The 27433-nt window shown below is 32.0% G+C and overlaps 1 protein-coding gene across 2 annotated transcripts in view; it reads right to left on the bottom strand.

Annotated features, from left to right (window-relative positions):
• Sema2a (Semaphorin 2a) overlaps positions 1-27433 on the bottom strand; it is a 312654-nt gene that overhangs the window by 191155 nt on the left and 94066 nt on the right. The window contains exon 2 of one of the 2 annotated variants that reach the window (XM_088258308.1): positions 25447-25823. The exons of the other annotated variant lie outside the window; for it this stretch is intronic. Within the exon in view, the coding sequence (XP_088114434.1) occupies positions 25447-25669 (223 nt within the window). The 5' untranslated portion in view covers positions 25670-25823. The remainder of the gene's footprint in view (positions 1-25446; positions 25824-27433) is intronic. 2 annotated transcript variants of the gene reach the window in all.

The raw sequence follows: 27433 nt of genomic DNA, 5'->3' as shown, positions 1-27433 counted from the left end.
TTATTATCAGCAGTGGATGAAAAACTGCTGTTACAGCTGTTTTTTTTCTCTCCATAATTAAACATTTTTAATTGTAGTTACCAAAGGTAATTTATTAGACCGTTTTGATGTTTAAAATTTTCGCCTTTTCCCAGAAAGCAATACACTAAATAGCGCTTTGTGTTCTTAGGAAGTACCACTCTGGAAAACCAGTAAAAATAACAGTAAATTAACATTAACTCGGTGAAAATAGTCGATAGTTTGGGGCAATATCGCTCCCAGTCCGTCATCAAGTCATTATGTATATTACTTTCAGGTAGATTTACTGCATTTCAACGATAAGAACGCAGACACGAATCGGGATAGGAAAAATCATTATACCAAACAAAAAAAAATTGTTTTAAAAACAAAGTATTTTACAATTTATTAAGGATTTAAAGCTATGTTAACTAAAAAAACTCTGATATTTTATAATTATAGAATAGGTTTTAGAATTACAAAAAAAAAAATAATAATATTTGATTCCACGAAAAAAGTAGGTACCTACTATAAACTTTTTGGGTGATCTTAATTTTCAAATGTAAATTTTATTTTGGAAATGAATAAGATGATCAAAAGAATAACACCGAATATTATTAAAAATATTTTTCTTCATTAGAACTTATTTTTTGTGTAGAAATAATAATATCAACTGAATTCGAATTCGAGTCTTGTATTAACAATATAAGAACATGATCAAAAGAACTATTTTTTGCACAAAAAAATTTAATAGAGAGTAGTCGTAAAAAAAATTGTCATCAAAAATATTCAAACAAAAAAGGCTGATATAAAAAATAAATGATTTTTTAATTGAACATTATCAGGGGTGAAACCGGACGAAAGTTTCAGTTGTTTTTACTTTTTTGAAATTTATTATATATATTTGTCAAAAAACGACCCTGGCTATCCCCTACAAGGCGCGGTTGTTCTATGTTCTATGGTCTACTGTGGGGTAAAGAATATTGATGTATAGAGAGTAGTTAAATACACTAGGAATATACGTATATACGAGCATATGCATAGATACACATTTCCTATTTATAGATTAAAGCCGATCCCTTTGAATCTAAATAACGAAAGCTTTGAATTTCATCACGACTAAATCCATCAATCTAAAAATCTTTTTACCGTTTATTCAATATACATTTTAAATCACTAAAAAACACTCATTTATAATATAATAATTTTTGTATACAAAAGTTATATAAAATTATTATGATGATTTTTTTCTCTCTAACTCTGATGCCTTAATATGTATTTGTAAGATATTTTTTTTATAAACGATACCTACTTAATACAAAACTTGTGTAAGAAATATCCCGGCATAGAATTTCGAAAGAAAACTAAAACAATAAAATATTGAAAAATTATATCTTTTTATTTATAAAAAATAATAAACTCTACCTTGCTATAGAAGTAAAAAAAAAGATATTCTGTACGATGACATAAACATAGAAATATAAATAAAATATGAAAAGGGTTGACGTTATTGTGACGTAGAAAAAAAACTTTTAAACAGAGAACTAAGACCAGGATGTTTGTATTTGAATTCGCTAAACAAAAGGCGAGCCAGTGGCTTTATTTAATTTTCAAACACAGCTCCGAAATTCTTTACAATTAAAATTAATATTTTCAATGGTTCATTTACTATTTTTACTTTATTGTCACTGTTACGTCACATCAGATTAAAATGTGTTATTTTATAAACTATTTTTACTTTGAAAGAAAACATCTATCAATCGATCGAAATTTATTCGTAAGTGACGAAATGACAGCTGTAAACTCATTTTAGAGTTTCTTGAATGTTTTTCGCAGATACTTTGTGGCACATTTTATAAACTTTATAAAATAAAACAACTTTGTTTTAATCACTTGGTACACTTTTTAATTGATACTTGGTAATGTTTTAGAATTAGTACGTAACCCTGAGGATGACAAGGCTCTTGTTGAAACCGGTTGGAAAAAGTGTACCAATAAGAAGTGGTTAAAACAAAGTTGTTTTATTTTATAATGTTCATTTTGGAGTTTTCACATATTTTGAAGAATGATGATTTCGTGTAGCATTTGAAAAATCTTTAATACGTTTTTCGCTGTTTTTATTATTATTAGACCAATTAAAATAATTGAAATATCTAGGAATCATAAACACAAAGGACTAAAGATGCACTAGTGCTGTAATGACAATTAAAGGTATGGCTAAACAGACTTTTAATATGAAGAGCTAACAAAAAAGACAATATGAAATTTCTTAAAACGTATAATGTTTTAACCCGCTCCGCAATGAAAACAAGACAATAGGATTCTTAAAACTATAATGTTCAAAATAGTTAGTAAATTAATTTTTTTTAGATTCATTTGGCAATTTCGATTATCTATCGTATCCCCAAAACAGATGAAAATAAAAACATTTTTATTTAGTTAGAATACAGAAAAATCTACTTAATGATCTACGACATAAACCTTACCTATGTGTATAAACAAAGTAAATAATAATGCAACTTCCATCTAAAAATATATTTGTAAAAATCTTGAATGTTTTTCGTACATACTTTATGGCACATTTATTAACTTTATAAAACTAAGCATCTTTGCTTAAACTACTTTTTTATTATTAGTACACTTTAACTTACCGGTTTCGACAAGAACCTTGTCATCATCAGGGTTTATTAATTTTTAAAACATTAAAATTCTCATAATTAATTACATACCCTTGCCAAAAACTAAATCCTAAATGTTTTTGTGCATAATAGTGGTTAAAACAAAGTTATTTAGTTTTATAAAATATATAAAAAATATTTATTTGACAGTTTGTTTTTGCATACTTATATGGTTTTTGAACTCACCACGACAGTACGCAAATTTTACATTTTTGGATGAATATATTGGACACCAATTCTACAATTAAAAATTAATTTTGCTCTGTTGAAGGGTCTCGTTACAGATCATTGTATAAAAGTCATCAATCGAATTAAAATGCAGCATATAAAACAAAAAAAAACAAGTCATGTTGGAACAATGCAAAAATTTCCATCGCTGACGCCAAAAATTATATTTGCATATCATTTGAATTTGGCTTTATGGACCAGATTTGATTGTGTTCCATCCGTTATTTGAATAATTTAGCAGCGCCAATCGGTGTTCCGTAAACTGCAAATCAAGTAAAGTAACCAACAAGCCAGCAGAGTGATGCGCAAAAGTGGTATTTAATGAACAAACGCTCCGGATTTTGTGGTTTGCGTATTGTCATATAACTGAGTTATACCTTCTGCGCTTCCGGATAATTCTGCGTATTTATTATCCGACACGAGCTTTTTGCCAGAAAGGAAAGGTATTTATACCCATTTGAATAACCAAATTAATAAAAGCAACATTTTCCGTTAGAGTACTGAGACTCGATATATCGACTCTGGTATACTTTGCCACATGTGCGGCCGTCGATATATCGACGATGATGCCAGTTTATTTTTGCGGTAAAGCTAGGAGGTTATATCGCAGCGTTTTAGTGAAAAATTTTAATATTTTTTTGTTTGTAAAAACGTATTATTTCCGCCTATACCATGTTCAAATGAAATAGATCATTTACGCTAAAAAGTCTTCAGCAATTTTAGCATAGATACAAATAAGAAAAATCTTCGCACTGAAGTTGTTTTAACGGTAAATACCTACCACTATTTCTTAAAATCTTTGGGACGCGCGTTTCGATGCATTCAGAATCATTTTTGAGCAATATACATTTTTTTTAAATTTGTCAGGAAATAATCCTGATTCAAAAACAATACATGTTTACACTTGGTAAATATCATAACTTCTTTAAATATTTTCTTAATATCGTTTTCGATGCATTCCGTATCATTTCAAACACCGTTTTGAGTGATGCAAAACGCAACGAAACGCGTATCACAATAGATTTAAAGAAATGGTAGCGTTTGCCAAGTGGAATTTAAATTTAAAATGTACATATCTATATTACCACGATATATCGACGGCACCTACGTAATGTACTCTATCTGAAAATCTGTTACTTTACAGAAGAGAGCTTAGAAGACTTTTTCAACGTATTTAAAAAAAAAAAATTTTCGGTTTTATCTAAAATTCTAAACTAGTATTATACATTCAAAAACACAATAAAATAATGTATCAAATCATTAGTTACAAAATTCAGTAGTTACCGTCTTAGGGGTTCAGTTCACTTCGAAAATTCGATGTAGATGGCGTCTTATACGCCTGAAAACTAGGCGTAATTTATTTATTTTTTTGTTTGTTTATATTTGTAGATAACGGTCAGTTGGTAACGTCTATGCGTTAACATATCAAAATTGACAAAAATGTTGTTAGAGCACTTTACGTAAAGCACGTCGATATATTGTAAATTCAATCGTCAGTGTATTCCTAATTGTTATTTAATTTTTGTTCAAATTTAATGGCGTTAGCCGTAAATAAAATAAAATATAAAAACAATGTTATGTAGAATGTATAGAACAGTATGTTACCCTGCCATAACTTACCGGTCTCTCGCAACTAATTTGCAATTATCTATATTAAATCTACCTATGTATATTATAATGCCCGATTATTCAAATCAATAAATCTCATTTTAGAGACGTGTACATGTTGATGTTCCGTACAAACAATTTCGCTTAATGCACGTGAAATGAAATTGAAGCACTTATGCAAATGAAACAATTACTGCGCAAATGTCCACCAGGGCCGTGTTAACGAAATCAGTTTACACACCTTGTATTCCGAATTCGGAACATGGAATTATTTCCGAATCCGTATGCATTGTTTGTTTCTAAATCGCATTAGAAATTATATCCGACGAACAGCAGTGTGTGATTATCTGTTCCGTTTAACCGTCTACAAATTTGAACTAGAAATTTTGAATTTCGCCTAATATGGACATGCTTTTATTAGAGGAAAATCATCCGGTTAAAATTATCAGAAACATACTGTGATCATTAGATTTAAGTTTTGTACTGACATTTCTGCACTGCACTAGAACTGCATTTTTAGAATAAAATAACAACCATGTAGTTTTTTCGGCAGTCACTTTGTGGTAAAATCTATCCATTTTTAATTAATGTATTACTTAGTAAATACCACTTTTTCTTAAAATCTACTGTGACTTGTGTTTTTTTATAAATAAAAAAACGAGTATAGAATATTTACTATGCCGACTTTTTTATACACTTTTTCTTTTGTGTTTTTTTTTCTAAATATGAATTTTTAATTTATTGATATATATTCATATATCAACTTGATATATTAGCAATAAATTGTTCAGTTTATCAATAATTTAAAAATCCATATTAAGAAATAACAACAAAAAAACAAAAGAAAAAATAAATAAAAACAGTCGTCGCAAGCAATGACTATTCTATTACAGACATTAATAGCTTTTTTCTAAATGTCGGGCGTTAAAATATATGAATGAAGTCAAAAAATTATTTATGTCTCCGTCATAAATAATAAAGTTGTTTTGGATGGTTATAAAAATGTAATAAATATATCAAAATGGAGGAATAAATATGAGACAGCCTTGTAAATACGAATGCACGTAAACTTTTGACGGGTGATTAAGTTAGATATGTATGACGACTGGAGAAATTAATGACGTGAACGGATATCAGTTTACGTATCTTAATATGTTTTGTAATGAAATAAAATCGTGTCGTGGGTGGGGGCATTAAATTTATTGCTCTTCGATCATTTTAATCGAGTTGAATAATTAAGACATTTCAGAATTGAAATAATATCGTTTTATATGGTTTTATTCGAGGATGATATACAGTAATACAGTAGAACCTCGGAAATTCGAGCTAATTGAGGATGTGGCCTGTTCGGATTTAGAAATGTTAGGATTAAGGGAGAAAATTGTAATATAGTACAAACATAGTACTTTACACTATATGCAGTAGTTATTTTTTTACGTAATATAATGTTAATGAAGTACTTTGTGACGTTGTTTCTTTAAGGGTACATTATTACATCATACATTTCATTCTAATAGAGTATTACAGTATTTGAGTGGCAAATACAGGTTCAGTACTGAATCTATTTACTTTTCAATACTTTTTTTTTTAACAAAATTAGGTTCATATAATAATTTTATGTAATTATGAATGTGTTCTTCAGTCTTTCTGTATTTTTTAAATGTTTTTATTCAACATTGTCAATTTATATAGTGTAACATGCAACATTCTACCCATAATTGACTACCACACTACTAGAATTTTAAACTAACTAACTAACTAACCATCACGCCGCTTCCCCGCAGGGGTAGGCAGAGAGAATAGAGCGCCACACCACTCTGTCCTTGCAAACATTCTTCGCCTCTTCCACGTTCATGCATCTCCTCATACATACCCGCCGATTGTTACGACTACTAGAATTTTGGAACTTGTATATGTACATACTTGTATTGTACATCCTTCAATTGACACCTTCTTTCATATGCGAGTTTTCGGCAGCGTCTATGGTTGAGTTGAGTAAGTTTTCAATTAGCAGAGACCTCTAAGAAATGAATTTAAGATCTTTTTCGAATTATTCCACACACTAGGAGACGGTTAAAAATATGATTTTTTTTAAAAAACTTATTATTTGAACAGATAATTCACAATATTTTGAATATATCCAAATTTTTATTCTCAGTAGACAAACTCAGATCTGTGAATAAAAATTTGGACACACAAAATACCAAAATATTGTGGACGAAAAGTCGTATTATTTGAATGAAATTAATATTTTAGATAATTTTAGTGAATATTTGTCATATTAAGTAAAATTAAGGAGTTATTTATATTGATATCCCAACAAAGAGATAGAAACATATGGAAGTCTGGGTATTTACAGGGCTTACGAACTGTCATAGGCTGGTAAATAAAAGTATGTATCTACAAATGAATGATGATAAGTTTAGTGAAATAAGGTATTTTAGCATGCAAGTTTGCTTAATAAATTGTTCGCGGAGCGCTTCACCGCGGATAATGCGGCTGTAACAAAAGAGTTAGCAAAAGTGCCATTAAAACTAGTTTGGTTTCTCAAATCGTTTGTATGCCAGAATCATTGTTCTCGGAGACTTTGCGTGTTTACCCATCGGGGTAGGTGGCGTGTACGTTAGGGTTGCCAAACGTCCCGGGACACCGGGACATGTTTAGAAACAAAGGTTTAGAAACTCTGTCCCGGTCGTCCCGGTTAGTCCGTCAAATGTCCCAGTCGGAATACATGAACCACGATATTTTAAAAAAATGGGATAAAAAAACATTCATCATAAATGGATGAAAAAATATATTTCTTGAAAAACTGAAGTATTACAGAAGAAAACAAATTGAATTGTGATGTGTCAATAGTTGGCCCATCAAATATCCCAGTCGGGACACATGATCGGTGGTATTTTTCAAAAATGGACCAAAGAGCATATATGATGAATGGTTAAATATGTTTTTGAAACCGAAATATCGGAGAGGAATCGCAATGTGTCAATATTTATTAATACGCCACACCTTGTCATAATGCGAATGATAATATATTTTTTAAAAGTAGTTAACCCTGTGGAACAAAGAACGTCCTTGCCTTCATATCAAAAGGGTAGAAAGCATCATTTAATGCAAGCTTAATTTCAACATGACTTGTTCGGTATCTCACAAATATGTTATGGGAAAAACTAAATCTCCTGAAGCTGAAAGAAGACAGAAAAACATGGGAAAATTTAAATCTTTTTTGATCAATTGAATGCAAAATTGCGGGAAGATCTAACATGATATGGACAGAAGAAAATAATTGAAATATATGGCAAAAATCCTTCATTATATTTATCTGTTTTTTTTTAAATTATTGTGTAGGCATTCTCCAACTACTACGTACAGCATTTTCACTCAGCGTAGAGTTCTCATTCTTCTTTTACAATCATTGTATGACAGAATTAAAAACGGAGATATAAGAAAGGAATGTGAGGCTGAACGAGGAATAATTAAAAAGATTAGGAAGAGTGGTATGGACATGTGGAGCGAATGGATAGCGAGAGAATGACTAAGAAAATATATGTGGCGAATGCGAGAGGTAAAACAGAACGAGGACGACCGAAAAAGACTTGGCACAATCAGATCAATCAGAACCTAAAATCTGGCGGTGTCAAAAGTCTACGTAATCGGAGGGCATGTATGACTAGATGTATGGATGTGAAGGAGGCGAGGAGTGTATGTCAGGACAGAAGAGTGTGGCGTTCCATTCTCTCTGCCTACCCCTGCGGGGAAACGGCGTGATAGTAGTAGTATGTAGTAGTGGTAGTAGAGTTCTCTATACATTACCTTTCTCGAGTTTTGGTTTGTGTCCCGGTCAGTAGCTAGACTATCGTGGCAACCCTAGTGTACGCTATACAGCGGAGGTGTAGAGCTGTGGGGCCGGTGGAGAGAAGGAACGTGAAGTAAGACAACTTACTGCCGAAACTTTACAAAGAGAGAGTTTAAAATGTTCCCACCCCTACGGCAGTGTTGCTGCAGTGAATCCAGAACCGAAAACTATGTGGATCTAAACTTATCTAAGTATTCACATCAGTATCTGTCCGCCTCCGTAGTGGAATGGTCAGCACGCTCGGCTACCGTTCTGGAGGTCCCGAGTTCGATTCCCAAGGGGGGTAAAATAAATATAAGTGATTTTTTCACTGTAATATTTATTCATTATTACCCTGGACTTGTACCTGAAGCGTAGGGCTGATCACCTTTCCTTCAAATGTAAACGCAGTGCCCTATGCACTATTAGGGAGCGGATAAGGGTTTTATTATTTTATTAAGTATTCACAAGTACTAATACTACTACCATCACGTCGTATCCCTGCCCGGGCAGGTTGAGAGGATGGAACGCCACACTTTTCTATCCTGACATACACTCCTAGCTCCCTTCAGGTCCATGCATCCAGTCAAACATACCTAAGGATTACTTGGACTTGAGTTTGTAACTGACATTTCATGGTGGAACTGCATTTTATAAAATAAAATAACAACTATGTATGGAGAGAACGACATAACTGACCTCCCAGTCTGATGATATCGGTTACGACGAAACCCGGTTGCTGGTCAAATAAAATTAATGTGGAACGAATTACAAAGTTGTTATTTTATTCCATAACGTAGACTTTTGACACGACCATATTTGAAAAAGATGCAAAATGCATCGAAACACGTATCACAATAGATTTAAAGAAATAGTGATATTTACTAAGGTAAACTTAGTTATTTAAAAACGGATAGATTTAACAACAATGTGACTACCGAATTCATTACTAAAATTTTAAATATATAACTATCCAATAAATGTATATTTTTGCTTACCAAAAATAATGGTCCATTCTTCATTTGATATCAAGTGTCATAAAATTGTAACTCACCTAAAACAAAATAAAAAAGAAATTAGTTACACTTCATTTTAAAATATACTACGATATAAAATATTATAAATATTTGACATTAAATAGAGAACAGATAAATTTAATGTAGTAATTTTATTAGTTGATTCAGTCACTTTGTGGTAAAATCTATCCATTTTTAACTAATGTTTTACTAAGTAAATACCAATAAACTGGTATTTACTAAGTAAAACATGAATTAAAAATAGTAATTTCAATTGAGAATATAAAATGCTTACGAAATTCTGTAGAAAAAAAAGTATTTCTTAAACTTGATAGTGGTCGGGTCAGGAGTCAGAATAATTGGCGGGTGTGTATGAGGAGATGCATGAATGTGGAAGAGGCGAAGATCGTTTTCAAATTTCTAAAATGTTTTTGCAGATACTTTGTGGCATATTTTATAAACTTTATAAAATAAATCTACTCTTTATTCACTCATTTGATTCACATGCCCAAACCCTCTCCCCACATTTTTATTGATTATATCGATAATGCTTTTTACTTACTAACCATCCCGTCACTTCTCTTTCAGGGGTAGGCAGAGAGAATATAACGCCACTCTATCTTTGAAAACATTCTTCGCCTCTTCCACGTTCATGCATCTCCTTATACATCCCCAACGATATTTCGAATGTAATAAAACGTAACCTGGCCGTTTCAAAAATGGAAATTCAATTTAAATAAAAAAAATAACATTTTGCAACTGAATTTGACATATTATATATCAATGCAGAAAATTCATATTATAGAGACTAAATTATGCGCCTTTTGAATACTCCTAGGCTTGAGTTTGGAAAAGAAAAGAACTTATAGCTTTAAGCTTCGGATATTAAGGGCGATAATTATGGTATAAGCGTCACGTGGGCGCAAGAGTGTGAAATTGTTGAAAATGGCTGAAAAACACCCCTGTAATTAAATTTCTAAATTAATTCGGGGCGAATTAAATCCTCGCTCCGCCCCCCTCTCGAGGAGTAATCCGGGCCCAGGGCCGGCCCAAGGAAGCAATTATGCCCTCTCGAGTTTGTGATTACAATAGAAGCAGGAGAGGGGTCAGAAGAGGAGGGTGACTTGGACAAAGTACAGCCGACGAATAGCCGCGCTTCTATCCTTAGAAGCGCACACAAAGCTAAGTACTGGAGTCACTTTCCAAGAAAACTAAATTCGCTTTGACCCTATTGAAAAAAATAGCCACAAAGTATACCAATTGGAGATAAGGAACATTGAGAACGAATCAGACGAAGAGGAAATACATTACATTTAACATACTCCGTTATCTTCAAGGAGATGAAAAATGAGATCTAGCATTCATAAATACGTTTTTTTTTATATTTTACATGTAAAAATTCAAAATATTTCGTGTAGTACGTAAATTATCATACGATTATAAAAAAGTAAAAAAAATATTTCAAAAACCGTAGTAACGATTTTTTTTATCCGCACATACAAATATGAAGGGAAAAGAACAATTATAAAGCTTTATACCTAGATATTATATTATTCAACATTTATTTATACGTATTTTATACATTAATATATACATATTGATTTATTCGGCAGTTCTTTTGTGATTTACATCAGTTTTTTTTTTTGTGAGATATTTTATCAATATTGGCGTTTATTTGGTATACGGTGTTTGACAACGATGCTATAAATATTGAATCACGTGTCGCATAAAATATTAAATAAAAAGTTGTTTTTAATTTTTTATGAACTTGGCGAAAAACAAAAATTCCGGTAAAAGCATTGCTTAAAATAAAATAATAATAATAATTGCTGTTTATTTTTTAATCGTCGATTTGACTACGGGTTTTTTTTTAAATACGAGATGAATTTATTAACGCCTGCAATTTATGAACTTTTCGAGGAGGTTTAAAATACATGAAGAAATAACATAAGTGCTGAAGACAATGCCACCTTGCACGCTTAATTTTCACTAACTCATGTAGACTAGAAATTGTATACAAGACACTTCAACACTTATTTGGCGAATCTTAGAATAGACCTTAATAATTAACCCACGCCCCGAAATAGGGAACAGCAACTCAAAGCTATGGAGTGATTTAATAAACTTTTAATTGGATCATTCACATAAATCAACATTTTTTGTTTATTGTACTATCCGAATGTGATTTACTATTTTTATGTAGTCAATTTTTAGATGATTTTTGGGTGTTGTCAGACAAATTAAATAAAGTCATGATTTTGAACTACTGCATTGTTATGTTTATGACATAAATTTTTGTCTTACCTCAAACCAGTCTGATAATATCCGAATCGACAAAACGGTAAAAAAAAAGTGGAGAAAAACTATAAAGTAGTCTGTTTTATGATACATTTTTAATTATCAGAGGTACCGTAGAACGAGGCTACTTGAACTTTGATGTGTTACATGAGCCCAGTACAAAAAATATTTAAATCTGTATTTGGTCTACAATAATGATCGAATCGACATGATTCATTGTTTCCCTGACAGGTGACACTTATTATCATGATACTTCGATTGATACCACGATCTAAATAAATAAAAAATGTTCAGGGTTCAAGTAACACATCAAAGTTCAAGTACCCCGTTCTACGGTATTATTTTTTTTAAGTATACTAAAAATAATCGCTCGGGTAAAAGACTACAAGAAGACCAGGGTTACCCCCCACCATCTGCAGATGGCTATTCACAGTAACAAGGAGCTCAACAAGCTACTCTTCGGTATGACCATCGCTCAGGGAGCCTCCTTGCTCCGAGACCGATTAATAACGTTTTATTTTAAATCTATGAAATTCATTATCTTATCACTGTCCACATCTTAATAAGGGCTCTTGAGATAGTATTTTACGAAAATGGTGGTATTTAAAGTACCCAAAATTAACGTTAATTTTATTTTTGCCTTATTCAATGGTTGTGGACTCCTTGCTACAGAGCGCAGGAGTTAAATCCCACTCACCCTGTAGAACGAGAAGTCTGACGATAATTAAACGCCAGACGAGGGAAACTTTATCTGTATTCCTTTATTTATATTCCATTTTAATTGTTTGTTTTGTTCCGCTTTGTCGAACAGTCTTGGAACTAAACAGCCCGCTCTCGTTGCCTTTGTTGTAGACTGGAGGAAGACAATATCAGAGACAACAGGTGTGCTAGTTTATTGAATGGTAATTTTGATATTTCTTTCTCGTCGTCTGCCACCCTTGACATAATAATGAGCGCCATTCCTACTAAGGGTAGTGGAATTACTTTACATAAGCCCTGGAAGTCCCGTTTGTCTGTATTCCCAAATTCAAACCAAAATATCAGGCGCAATACGTATTGATGATATGTTTGTTCAAAAATGTATTTTATTCGTCGTGATATCTCGCAATTCACCTGCGTCCTGAACGTGTATATTTTCATCATTTATTTTCATCGATTTATTTTTAAATTACTTCATTTCATCAATTCATATAAAACGTATTTAATCGTAACTAGTCGTGTATAATAAAATAAAACTCATTGAGTGGTATAATACAAGTGCTAAATAAAAAAATATATATTAAACGTACTAAAATTTCATTGATTGATTCGGCAGTCACTTTGTGATAAAATCTATATACATATCGCTCACTCCTTTCAAGAACGTCATAAATCAAAAAACTTGATTTTTCAGGAGAACGTAAAGTTTATAAACATAATACAATGTATTAAAAATAAATATCAAGCCACTTACTGAACTTTTTACTGTGCAACAGATCTTTTTAAGTAAAACCTGAAGGTATTTTCTCCATTTGAAAAATATTTTGTTTATTTTAAAAAATACTTTAACAACATCTTTTCTTCAAAATGCAAAAACAACACTTTCTGCCCTGTAGCGGGTAAATATTAAGTTACAAATATGCCTCTTTTGCTGGGATATAGTACATTTTCTGGGCATTCTGAAAACATGCACAACTGAAAATTGACGATTTTTGATTTATGACGTTCTTGAAAGGAGTGAGCGATATGTTTAATGTAAGTTTTACTTGTCAAATACCACTATTTGTTTACATCTATTTTGACACTTGTTTCGATGCGTTCCGCGGAATGAAAAGAATGAATACACTTTTGTGGTTACGCACATAAAAATACAAGATCCAAAACACAGAAACACATCAAACAAAACGCATACCTCTTTTGGCCAAAATAACTTATCATAATTAAAAATAGACACTTAATATAAAAGAGCTATTCATAAATGGATATTGGAAGTGAGAAGTTCCTTTTTTTTTAAAAGGAATTATCCACGAAGCGTCTATTTGAGATGCTTGTCTGCAGGTAGGGTAAGTATAGGGAAGGTAAATGTGAAAAATACATTACAAACACCCAGGCCAATTAAAAATACATCTTTGCATGAAATAGATTGCACAATTCGGTCAATACTTGATTGCATGTAATACACAATTTTATAATTTTATAAATAAATACATAAATATTGTAAAATGTGCCCTCGGCACGGAAAGACATAGTGAGGAAACATTTTTGTAATTTGTTATGATGTGTATGATGAAATAATGATAAATTAATAAATAAATCTAGACTCGTACTATAACTTACGTCTTTTCTACATAAGGCGATATGTTTAAAACCAATTGCAACGTTACTCGGGGTATTGCTGAATACCTTCGTTAATAAATTGGTTAAGAAGGGAACAATGGAGTACCATGAGTAGTAGTGACAGGAAGTTCGCACCAGTGAATACAATTTTAAATGAACCAACTTGTGTGTAACTGAATCAAAACTGTATCATTAGAGGCCACATTGTTCTCCACAAAACATGGTAGACGAAAAATTCTACTTTTTCTTAAGTATGGTGTTGAATAATGACATAGTATAATTTTTAAATCAACACTTGTTTAATACCACCTAATGTGTTTTATTTTATTACACACGACTAGTTTCGAAAACTACAGATGTTTTCATCTACAGGTGAGAAGTAAAATTACTCACTACTTGAATGTCATTTCACAAAGACAACGTCGAATCAAAAAATAATATCAATAATGAATCAGTGAGAACTCACTATTTTGAATTTAAATACGTGAAACTTTATAATATTATTCAATAACAAAAACATTATAGTAGTATCTAATTTTAGTTTCTAATTTTACAAGTTTTAACCCGAACACAGTAGTAACTAGTAATACATATACGGCGCTTGTAATATTTTATAAACTGGTAGGTCTGTGTTTGTTATCTCAAGTCTGCTGGCGATTTCTGTACCTAATTATTAGTAGAATGTCGATAAATAGTAGTTGAGTGTAAAATGCGATGACTGAACATTTTGTACAAAATTTCTGTACGTTTTCGTGTGTGTCTGCTATGCTAGTCGGGGTTGTGGAGGCGTATGGTGTGTAGTATACTGGCCAACGTCGAATTGGAATCGGATCTAGCTGACTATCTGAACTAACTACTAATCCCCTTCACTCTCTACACTGGGGCACTTCTAATAACTTGATGGTTGTTTTTTTAAACTATTTATTTAGATTAGCAGTAACAGAGACATTGAATGCTTTTAAATGTAAATTCACGATAAAATCGAGATCCATTTTAGTTTCGCGTTTACTAATTATTTTCGCATCTTAGTTCGGAAAATAAAATTGATTTACAAGAGAGGTCTGTCAGAAAGCCTAGATGCTTCTGTATTAGATCCAGGAATGCAGTTGGCTTTCAATGTACCTTCTTATTTTGGAGCACAAGCCTAAAATTTTCGATCACCACTTTTCAAATCTCTCATCGTTAAAATTTAACTAAAGTAATATATTTTTTTTTTCTGTGGAGCCTTATTTATTATCTACATTTATTTTATTAAGAAAATAGAGAAAAAATGGTGTTTTTCATATTTACACAATTATTTCAATTTCATACTAAATATTTCTGTGAGCCTGAACGGCTCATTAGAAATAGGTTTCAAATTGTGGTAGAGTGGGTTCGAACCGAGAAACTCTGACTAAAGAGTCCGCGACACTAACCACGGGACCACAACCCGACAAATTAGTATTCAGATCTAACATTTAGATTAAAAATAAGTTTTGTATGTAGTAGATAGCATAATATATAGCAAATAAGATAATTTGATGCGTCCTTGAGACGATATTTTGTAAAAATGGCGCTGTATAAATTACCAAAATAATATTACTGACGCAATGTAACTCAAATTCAGCCGCTTTTAAGTGTTTCCATGTTTTTCACTTTTACGACGCATAGATTTTTACATTAAATCTAATAATAAATAATAATAACCATATCCGCTCCCTAGGTGGAGCATATGGAGTCCACAAACTGTCTCCAGACTTTTCTGTCGGCTGCCAGCTCCCTTGCATCCTCCCAAGTCAGATTCGCGTCCCGAAGTTCTGACAAGAGCTGCCGACGAATTGTCAGCAGTGGTCGTCCTGGGCGGCGCGAACCTGATGCCTTGTAAAAGAGGCAAGCTTGATTAAGGCTCTCAGGAGGCATGCCGAGTACATGGCCAAGCCAACTGAATCGCCTTTTCTTGACGACAGTTGTGACCAAGATTTGCTGCGTCCTACGCCTTATCTCTTCATTCCTCACAAAGTCAAACCACCGCACGCCTAAGATTCTCCGCAAACACCTATTCTCAAAGCTTAGTACACGGCTGCTCTGGGCCCTTGTAAGGTGCCATGTTTCACAGCCGTATAAGAGAACAGGAGCAATGCAGGCATTGTATAGGCATTAAATCTACAAAAAATAAAATAATTACCCACTAAAATTTTAATTGTGTTCATAACACCTGTTCATTTAAAAAAAATTAATTATTACTTTTAATCGCCATTTTTCAGTATAAAGAAATCCACCTGCTATTTTTTATAAACATGTATTTATACTTTGATGAAGGAAGTAATAGCCTTCGATTAATTAATATGAAATACAAGAATTTAATTTGCTTTTTAGTTTTTGATCAAAGAAATCACATCATCAGTTTTAGACGATTACAAGTAGAAAACATGGCATTTCCAGATTAATGGTTTTGAAATTACAATATTAATCGTAAAAGATGTGTTAATAGATCCACAATAAAACTTTTTTTTTCTTTTTATTAAGTTTTAAATTCACCAGCCAATGACAACGCTAGTAAAGTTTATTGCAATCTATATAAATAAAAATATTTTAAAAAAGTTTGCTGAAAATGATGCATCTAAAATTATTCACCGATAACTTTGAAATTTTAATACAACGTTTATCACAAATCTGTGACTGGTGTGTTTACCTATGATAAGTTAAAACACATGTCTTTTTTACCGCAAAGGCAGCGCTATCTGTTGAACTTAATAGCAATACACGCAATATTAAACGTTACTCATGACGGACAGCGTGTTTCTTGACAATTGTTGCCACATATTAAATTTTTTTGATACATTTTTGTATAAAAGATTATTAATATTCTTATTACTTTACAAGCATTGTGAAACCAAACGTATTAGAAATGTGTGGTCCCTATTTTCCTTATTTTTCATTTAAACAGACCGAGCCACAGTAACGCGTGGCTGGGTAGAGCTGGAGATATATATATATATATATATATATATATATATATATATATATATATATATATATATATATATATATATATATATGTATATATATATATATATATAATATATATATATATATATATATATATATATATATATATATATATATATATATATATATATATATATATATATATATATAAATATATATATATATACATATATATATATATATATATATATATATATATATATATATATATATATATATATATATATATATATATATTGTATATATATATATATATTTGTATATATATATATATATTTATATAAATGTTTTATAAAGTTTAAAAATAATACGTATACTTAAAGTTTTTACGTACTTACATCAAAATTAATACATGTTTACAAATCACTCACTCCTTTCAAGAACGTCATAAATCAAAAATCGTCAATTTTCATTTGCGCATATTTTCGGAATGCCCAGAAAACATACAACTATATTCCAGCAAAAGCGGCATATGTTTAACATAATATTTACCTGCTACAGGGCAGAAAGTGTTGTTTTTGCATTTTGAGGAAAAGTTATAGATTAATATATTTTTTTTAAATATACTAAATATTTTTCATATAATTTAATACAAGAAAAAACTTTCAGGTTTTACCTCAAAAGATCTGTTGCACAGTAAAAAGTTTAATAAGTGGCTTGATATTTATTTTTATAACATTGCATTTTATTTTTAAACTTTAAAAACGTTCTCCCGAAAAATCAGTTTTTTGATTTATAACGTTCTTGAAAGGAGTGAGCGATATATGCATGTTATTAAGTCTACACATTTTTTTTACATTTCCCACATTGTACTTCTCGGAATTTTAAACAAGATGTCTGCCACTCTTTCACAAGATGGTGTAAAACATATTTAATTCCAAATCCTAAATTCATTATAATTTGGCTGTCTTCACGGAAGCATTCAGTTTGACAACTCATTTAGAGAATTGTTTTCAGCTACTAAAAAACGCTGACAGCAGCAGAATGCTCCTCAAAAAGTAACCGATGTCTCTAAGTTCACGTGATAAGTTTGTATCGGTGATCTTGCGTTTTTACTCATGGGTTTATTTTGCTGTGATTTTACAATGGGCTACGTCTCTCACCTTTCTTGGAACGGGGCAGAATGCACTCGGCTCGGGAGTGCTAAAAAAGGAAGGGAACAGCATTTAGGTCCGTCTTGAAGTGGTATAAAAACACATTGAAACGGGGCACGAGTGTGTTTGTGCGTGCAAGAGGGCTGAATAAAAAGTTAGGTGTGAGAAAGAGATAGTGATGACCTATTGTGTCGGATCCCTCTGTTAGCTGAATGCAGTCAGATGTGTATGGGGGATGGCAGGGGCGCGAAAGAATAGTTTGAAAAATTTAACGAAAAAATAATTCAATGAACATCGCTTCCTCATTTTATATTTTTTTTTTTATAATTTATATTTGAAGCACTAACATTGTGATTTTCCATTTAATTAAAATGTAACTTTGTTTTAAAATCACTGTAAATATTTTATTACAACTTAATTATAATGTCTACCGGTTTCGAAGCGCTTCTTTATCATAACTGATTAATACTTTAACACTATCTACTAAACAATATTCAAAATATTTTGACGGTTAGGGAAAGAAGCTTAGGTAGATCTTAAGTGGCTTTATTTTTTTGTGTTGATTGGCAGTCACAGTAAAAAGGGATCAGGGATGATGAGTGATTGTGAACATATTTCATAACGGACTTTTAGCAAAATCATTTACTTGTGTATCTATTAGATGTAAATTATTATTAATTGCCTTTTTAATTTCTAATATTTCTAAGTAATCTAATTTAAGTCCTCTATTACATGTGTGTAATATATTTAGACCTTTATTTTTACCATATGAGTGATTATTTTATATTAAGTGATTGGCAAATTCAGATAATTATAATTATTAAGGCATCTTGTATGCTCTTTACATCGGATTGTTTTACTTATCCGCAATCAAACAAACATAGTATTGACTTACTACTTCTACTATGTTTGACCAAAAAACAATTGTAAATAAAAAAAAAAACAAAAAAAACATTTGTTTTCTAAATCATTTCCACTATCTTCTTTTCCCCAATTAAATTACAGTGAAGCGCACCTGAGGAAGTATTTTACGAAAATGGCCCTATTTAATTTATCCAAATTTATTATTATTACTACTGCCTGCAAGGGTAGGCGAAGAGGATGGATCGCCACACTCTTATGTCCTGACATACACTCTTAGCTTCCCTCACGTCCATGAATCTAGTCATACATGCCCTCCGATTCCAGGTTTTCATTTAAGACTTTTTATCCCACCCGATTTTAGGTTTTCATTTTAGATATTGACTTGATATTGTATAATGTGAGTGCAAGGTGATGGTTGGACACGTGGAACAAATGGATGATGAGGGAATTTTTAAAAGAGTGTATTCTGCAAATGTGAATGAGAGAAAAGAACGACGACGATCAAAAAAGACTTGGTACGACCAGGCGAAAAATGTGCGCAAAGACAGTGTAGTGTGGCGTTCTACTTTCTCTGCCTACCCCTGCAAGAAGCGGCGTGATGGTTGGTTAGATAGTTTTATTGAAGTTAATATGTGTATATAGCGTTTATGGTATCAACAATCTTAGCCTGTAGTAATTCAATTGTTCAAAGTTTGGTTGAATTCATAAGTCTGATAAGCATATTTTATATACATTCCGATATTTATCCAGTCTGATGATGTCGGTTACGATGAAACCCGGTCGCTGGACAAATAAAATTGATGTGGAAAAACTATATATGTAGTTGTTATTTTATTCTATAAACGAATTTATCGATGTATTATTTGTAATCAAAATAAATATTTTTATTATTTTTAGTAATTTTGCACACCCCTACCACGTAGACTTGCAGCATGCACACATAGATATAAACATACATGCACCGTTTATTCATATCGGGTTGTTGAAGCTTTCCGTTTTTGTCCCAATCCGTTGTACCGAAGCAGCCGATTTCTTCCTTCTGTGCCCGGCTGTTCTCGTCTACCTGAATCTGCCCAAAGGTGCAAGGACTTGTCTAAATAGAGAAATTCACACTGGATCGCCCGCTATTGTTGGCGATATATGATCTGGATCAATGGTTCGTTATAAAAACTCGGTCTTTCATTTTTATAACAGGTATCCTAATCATTATTTCCTCGACATGTTGAGTGTGTCCAAATCCTTGTTCACAAATCAAGTTATATCTACTTATTTGCGAGTATTTTTGCCTAGAATTTTCACTTGCGAATTACATGAAATTAAACATAGTCAAAAGTAGGCATAGGCTATAAAACTTTAAATTTGAAGCCTTAGTAGGGTCATGATAAACGGCGTTGCATAAGCCGTAGCCAGATCTCAGAGTCAACTTATAAAGTTGAAGCCTAAGTAGGGCCATGATATGCGGTGTAACATAAGCCGTGGCCAAATCTCAGAGTCACATGGACGTTAGTAATTAAACAAATTCTCCATTCCCAAAATACAACGCATGTATTCTTATAAATTTAAGATAAAGTAAACACAACTTTTCACGAAATTCCATAATCTATATAGACCACAAAAATTGGTTTAAAATATTTTGAGTAGGTATGTCTTAAAAGTTGTTCAAAAATCCGGGTTTTCTCGACTTAGGAGTTATTTATACATTTTTTTACATCTCAACATTCATAGATGACGAAGAATACAGATTTCTGGGTCCGAAAAAACATGTTGCATAAGAATTAGTACCGTATTTTTTTTACATAAATAAATATAATCAGGAATTATGAGCTACCATAGACAGGTCAATTGTCGCAAGGAAATTTGATTGACTCATGTGCAGAATGGAGAATGTTGCACGTGTGTAAAGTGATCACTTAACGAACCTATGAGAGTTCATTATTTACTACTTATATTTAATTCGATCTAAATGCGATCCCTCAGACGAATGTGTGGCAAAACGATGTTTGATAGATGTTCGAATGATGAAATAAGGAAAGAATGCAAGGCTGAGATAAACATTATCGATAAAATTAAGAAAGGTGTGTTGAGATGGTTTGGACATGTTGAACGTATATGTGAGGAAAGAACGGTTAAACAAATATATGAGGCGAATGTAGTTTAGAAAAGAAGCAGATGAAGACCGAGGAAAACTTGGCACAATCAGGTATGTCAAATACTTGAAAGCGGCCGGGTCAGGAGTCGTAATAATCGTCGGGTATGTATGAGGAGATGCATGTATGTAGGAGAGGCGAATAATGTTTGCAAAGACAGAGCGGTGTGGCGTTCGATTCTCTCTGCCTACCTCTGCGGGTAAGCTGCGTGATGGTTAGTTAGTTAGTTAGTTATATTTAATTCTGAAGGAAATTTACTATTTAATTTCAAAGTAATAATTTTCCTACGAGTACACACAAACATAGAAATAATATGAACTTGTTGGCAAACGATAAAAGCTGCTTATGTCCAAAGAAACTTTCTGTTAACTGGTATAATTAATGCTTTTAGAAATAAAGAGTTGAATTATAAACGACTGCCGACTGTCTCTTTCTAAGAATTAACGTTATTGAATTGGAGCCATTCTCGTGAAATTTTACTTTACTGTTTAAGTGGCTTTCAAAAATATATTACTTTTGAAATCCATCATCATTAAATTATAAGACATATGAAGACAGTCGATTTACATAAGATATTTTTTCAACACTGTTTTACCATTTTTTTCAATTTCAATTTATTTATTTTCAATTAACATATACATTACAAACTAAAAAATTAAAACCGTAAACATTAAAATACATACAAAAATCGAAAATATGCAAGAACTATTGCTAAAGGTGTAGAAGAATCCCGCTTCGAAAAACTCCTTCAGACACATGGAACAGATCAATATCCAATGACATATTATTCAACATAGCGGTAGCTCTTCCTACAGGCATAACCATCGGCAGGTTGGTCCTGTGTATAGGAATGTGAAAAAATCTATGCCGACACTGTCTTAGGTAACTATCGGGAACCTACAGACCAATGTTCCGGATAATTTCAGGATTATCTACAAAATACAAGTTAACAAAAATGGTAAAATATAAACTAAGCTAGAAATCTACTGGACAAGCTATGCACTTTCACCAAAACATATTTTCCGTTAATTTATGTAAAGCAAAAACATTTAAATTTGATTCTTAATTCTGAAGTAAGACCGAGGAATACTTGGCATAGTTAGGAATGTCAAATACTTGAAAGTTACAGGGTCAGGAGTTGAAATAAGTCGGCGGTTATGTTTAAGGAGGTGCGTAAGTGGTACGGCGTTCTATTCTCTCTGCATACCCCTGCAGGGAAGCGGCGTGATGGTTAGTTGGTAATTACAACATTTTGAGTATATCCAAATACTTGTTCACAAAATCTGGATTATCTCCAATTACAAGAGTTATTTCTTATATTTTCATCTCACCAATATATGTCTCTAGTGAAATTCTAGTAATTCAAGAACAATGTTTCAAAATTGGTTCATATATATATATAGAACTTCCAAGAATTTGAGTAGTGTGATTGTCAATAATGGGTAGAATTGGTGAATGTTACACTTGTGTAAAGTGATCACTTAAACCAGCCTATGACGGTCGTCAGCCCCGTAAATTCCCAGACTTCCATATTCTTCTTCATCTTTGATGAGATGACAAAAAATAATAGTTGGTAGTTAGTTAATAATCCATCTTATAGAAAACAGTAAATTATACTTCCAATATAAAGTAGATTTGCTATCGTGAAAGCCTTATTTCAGAAGTATTTTTCTACATCACGATATATATTTGACTTATAAAACGTTTCGTTTTGATATTTTGACAACGCTATATTAATTACTAGACATAGACAGTTCTCCAGTCATGTCTTCATCATAACGAAATCCCTCTCTTTTCTATTATTATTAGTCAATAAAGATGGCAGATGTCAAACAGCAGATGTTAGGGAACGAAATTAGAACCATTTCGAGGGAAACACGCGAACAAACAGTAGAAATGGAACATTATAAAAATGGTTAATCTACTAAAATCTACCAGAAAAACGCTTAGTGATTGAATTACTCTTTTGATGAGTTGTTTCATTTCACTGCCATAAACGATTCTTGTATTGTTTAGATTATCGACATTTCTAGAATTTACTCAAGCAAACGTTTTTAACAGTAAATAATCACAAACTTTTTCTTGGTCTGATGGTTAAAATAATTAACCTTCGTTTTGATCGATTGCTTTTGAAATTTGTTATTCACAAAATGTGCCTAAATATTATTACAGTAAAACTTCGCCTATGCGAGAGATAAATTGTGGATTGGATGAATGAGAATATTGGGAAACAAAAAAAACACGTTTTAACGGCTGTAGAAGGAAAAAAATTAAATGACAATATTCTGAATATTAATTTGTAAACTTTTAGATTATGAATAAAATACTCACAACAGAAAAAAATAAATAAAGAAGACCAGTTATTTATTATCACCGTTATAAGTATGTAATAACTTCACTCAATAAGTTCGTAGGATGTCAGAAACTAAAAAACAATTTTAGCTGATTGTAAATTGAAGTTCAGGTGAACAGCGGAAACTTCGAAGATATCAAAAGGCAGTAAGTATATTCACCATTTTGCAGATACACTAGTCCATGAGAAAGCTCTGGTAGATATAAAAGAGTGCGAACTGCTTTGCTAACAGTCGATTAAAAACAACAACGCGATGACTCAGAGTACTGTTAGGAGGCAATTGAACTGAAAAAAAAATTTTTTCATGCGCTATTTGACAATCGATGAAACATGGATCCATCACTAGATATATAAACAGAGTCAAACCGGCAGCAAAAGATGTATAAGTTATAGATCTGTTACGCGATGGAGCCAATTAAAGGATAAATACAAAATCCAAAATTTGAGTAGTGTGGTCGTCAATATGACAGATTGTAAACCTTGTAAATACTTATACTTCTATATTCTTCTTCATCTATGTTAAGATGTCAACGCCAATGTATCGTATGCTTAGTTTCGATTTTAAGTAAAAGCATGTGCCTACCCAACTAATATATAAAATATGAGCGTATCAAGAAGTATTTTAGGTTGAATGCCTAAAGTTTTGTTTGATAGTCCAAATTATATAGTCGGTTAATTCCAAATGGCGAGTAACTGGGACTCCTGGATAGCTACTTTGAGTGATTAGCGGGTACGCTTGCGTGACTGTTCGGACATATGGCGCCAATAATAAAATTATGTACCGAAATAATAATTTATAATAACATCAAAACGTTTTTGTCTCTAATTTACCAATACGTCATTAATTTATCCTCGAAGAGATGGCGATATATTTAGAGAGCTTTAATGGCCATATCGCGTGATGTTAGACTGATTTTGTCGCGACTTGGAGAGTTGAAATTGATTGTGTAATTACACGTATTATTATCTGTGCTTTATGACGGCAGTAGAATTTATTCTGTGAAATTCAAAGACTCGCCGCTGAGAAGTAGATGCCGTGTTCAACAGTTGGAGTAAGTAGGGAATTCGAGAATGAATCATCTGATTCATAGCGTTTTTAGTCAGAATGTGATATGGCGGCATTGTTGTTTAAATTAAAAAACATAAGTTATCACCCAGACGTTGAAAATCAATTGAAAATATAAGTTGAATCGTAAATTTAGAAGACACAAAATAGCCTTACTTAGTTTTTGTTTTATGAAAGAGTTTGAAGAAGTTATGCACTAACATTTCTTGGTGAAACTGCATTTTATATACTAAACTATGTATGTACCTATATAATTTTTTTCCATTTATATTTTATTTGACCAGTGACAGGGTTTCATCGTTATCGACACCAACAGACCAAAGGCTACACAAAATTATATGTCATACACACAACAAGGCAGGGTTTGAACTCAAACATGATTTTATATGAATTTTCTGAGAAAATTAATTAAAATTGACTTAATTTAACCAGTGCATTAAAATAATAAATATATATATATAAGTTATGATTAGAATTTTATATGGCCTCCCTCCAGTCGAATGATGTCGGTAATGACAAAACCTGATCACTGGTCAAATAAAATATATGTGGAAAAAAACTATATAGTTTTTATTTTATTATAAGTATATGACAGGCACTAATTTGGGTAGACGATCGACTGCGACACTGGCATCGCAGGTTCGATTTTCCCAATCACAAAATGATTTCAAGATAAATTTGTTTTCAATTGGTCTGGCAAGCCTCTGAAATAAGGGCTTTGCGGGCAATTCCTTTAAAAATATATAAAATGCAGTTCCACCAAGAAATGTCAGTACAAAACTTAAAACTAATAAAAAATGTTTATTTTAAATGTTCTAGGGCATCAGGATATTTTTGTGATTTAAATTGTAACGCGAGGAATCATCCTTATGCCTTGAATCACTTATAAACTTGTGCTCGTTAAATTTTTTATTACTTAAAAAAATATACATATTTAACAAAAAAATATGAAACTCACCCTTTCTATGTCTGAAGTGATGTTTTCCCTTTCCAAGTGCAGTGGAACAGCAGGGCTGTTCAAAGTAAAAGTGCCACGAGTTCTCATAGTCCGATGGGGATATCACAGTGGCCACATTCGTGAAGGCATTCGTCTGCCAGCCGAGGCCCAGAGCCAGGGTCCACCCCACCCTCATGACCAAAACCACCAAAAAGGCGAGAACAAACTGCTTCGGCGACTCCATGGCGATACCAGCGGACTGTCCTTACGTCACAACTTCACTCATTCACGAAACGAAAAAGAAAACAAAAAACTAAAACTGTTGAGATAATGTTTCATCATAGTTTTTATTAAGTTATTATTTATTCACATTTCGCGGAATTGTTCCAGAAAGACAACTGTAAAAGAAATAAACTTATTACTTATTTGATCGAATGTCTTTTGATAACTCTTTTCACGATTGTAAGACGATTGCTGTTCTTTTAAATTAAGGGTATCATCATTTTTAGTAATATGACGTTTTTATAAATATTTTTATTATTATAAATATTCATATTACATTGTGTTTTAGAAAAAATAATATGAAAGTTGTTGACATCTAACTCACGAAACCATATCCACACATACGTATTAATTATGAGTGTGGCTACATATAAAAGTTTTACCTCATATTTAAATAAAATATATATCGATAAATCCAAGTTATAAAAAGAATGCAGAAATCATTAATGAAACCGTTTTTTTTTTTAAAAAATTTCAATAAATCATATACAGCTTTTACCCATTCAATTATTTTAGACTTAATTGTCAAAGACTGGATGAATTCATGAAAAATTTAAATATAAAAAGGTACGTTTGAAAATATTTTTTGTGAATTATTAACATACTTAATAGAATCGTTCTCAATTGACAATATTTTAAAGAAAAAAGAAAGGAATTTTAGATACGATGAAGTTAGATTATTATTGCTTTCAGATCTTTGTAAATTAATTAAAACATTTCAGAACGAAAGCTTTATTATATACTTTAAAAGGTATTTTTAAATCAATGTATTTACTTTGATTATCACTATATGCTCACCGACAAGTACTTTGTGGGGATAGAACTCCACAAAAATGATACGGTTCTAAATTTCAAAGAGTTTAATTTTGATCGTGTCAAGGGCAGTTATGGTTAATGTCCCTGGAATCGGATACCATGACGAGGCATAACAGCCCAAATGTTAACTGCGTTAATAGGTATAAAGCATTATGTTAATACCCCCAGCCCCTCCGCCGCATTTAACCCTTAAATCCCGCACCGCGACGCGTTGCGTAACCGCATGCTCCAGATATGAATTTAAAATAAACACGACATTAAAAAATGAATAATGACATCATAACTGCAACGTCATTGCCCTCCGTATATCGATACGCAAATGTCGTGAATGTGAAAATGAGATTGTAACCATACGTATTTGAACTGACCCTAGATCATGATACACCATGATATGCTTTTTTTTACCACGCATAGTATAGTGTAACCAACTAGCTAACTAATATAACACCACACCAATCTGTCTTTGCGCATAATCTTAGCCTCTTCCACATTCGTATATCTCCTCATACATAAACGCCGATTACTCTGACTCCTGACCTGACCATTTTCAAGTATTTGAAATAGTTGATCATTGCCAACCACATGCGTCTCATAAATTTGTTTAGTTATCCTTTCTTTTGTAATAAATGGGTCGAAAAAACCTAAACTAGAGAGTTTAGAAGTCCTTAGAAGAAGCCTTCATCCAGCAGTGTTGATTAAGAAGAAGAACAAGATTATTTCTTCACTCATTCGATTCACATGCCCAAACCATCTGAAAACTCTGTCTACTCCTGTGGGGAAGCGGTGTGATGGTTAGAGTATGGCATTGTTTAATATATGTTCTGCAGCATGTAATTTTATAAATGTTATAAAATAAGTGATTTGAAATAAACGGTTAAAATGCGACTTAACGAATACTGGGTTCTGTGAA

The sequence above is a fragment of the Brachycentrus maculatus genome, unplaced genomic scaffold (genome assembly GCF_059751285.1).
Source record: "Brachycentrus maculatus isolate JH-2025_06_01 unplaced genomic scaffold, ASM5975128v1 h1tg000092l, whole genome shotgun sequence".
Lineage (NCBI taxonomy): Eukaryota > Metazoa > Arthropoda > Insecta > Trichoptera > Brachycentridae > Brachycentrus > Brachycentrus maculatus.
The sequence above is the reverse complement of the archived record's forward strand: the minus strand, read 5'-3'. Positions and strand labels throughout refer to the sequence as shown.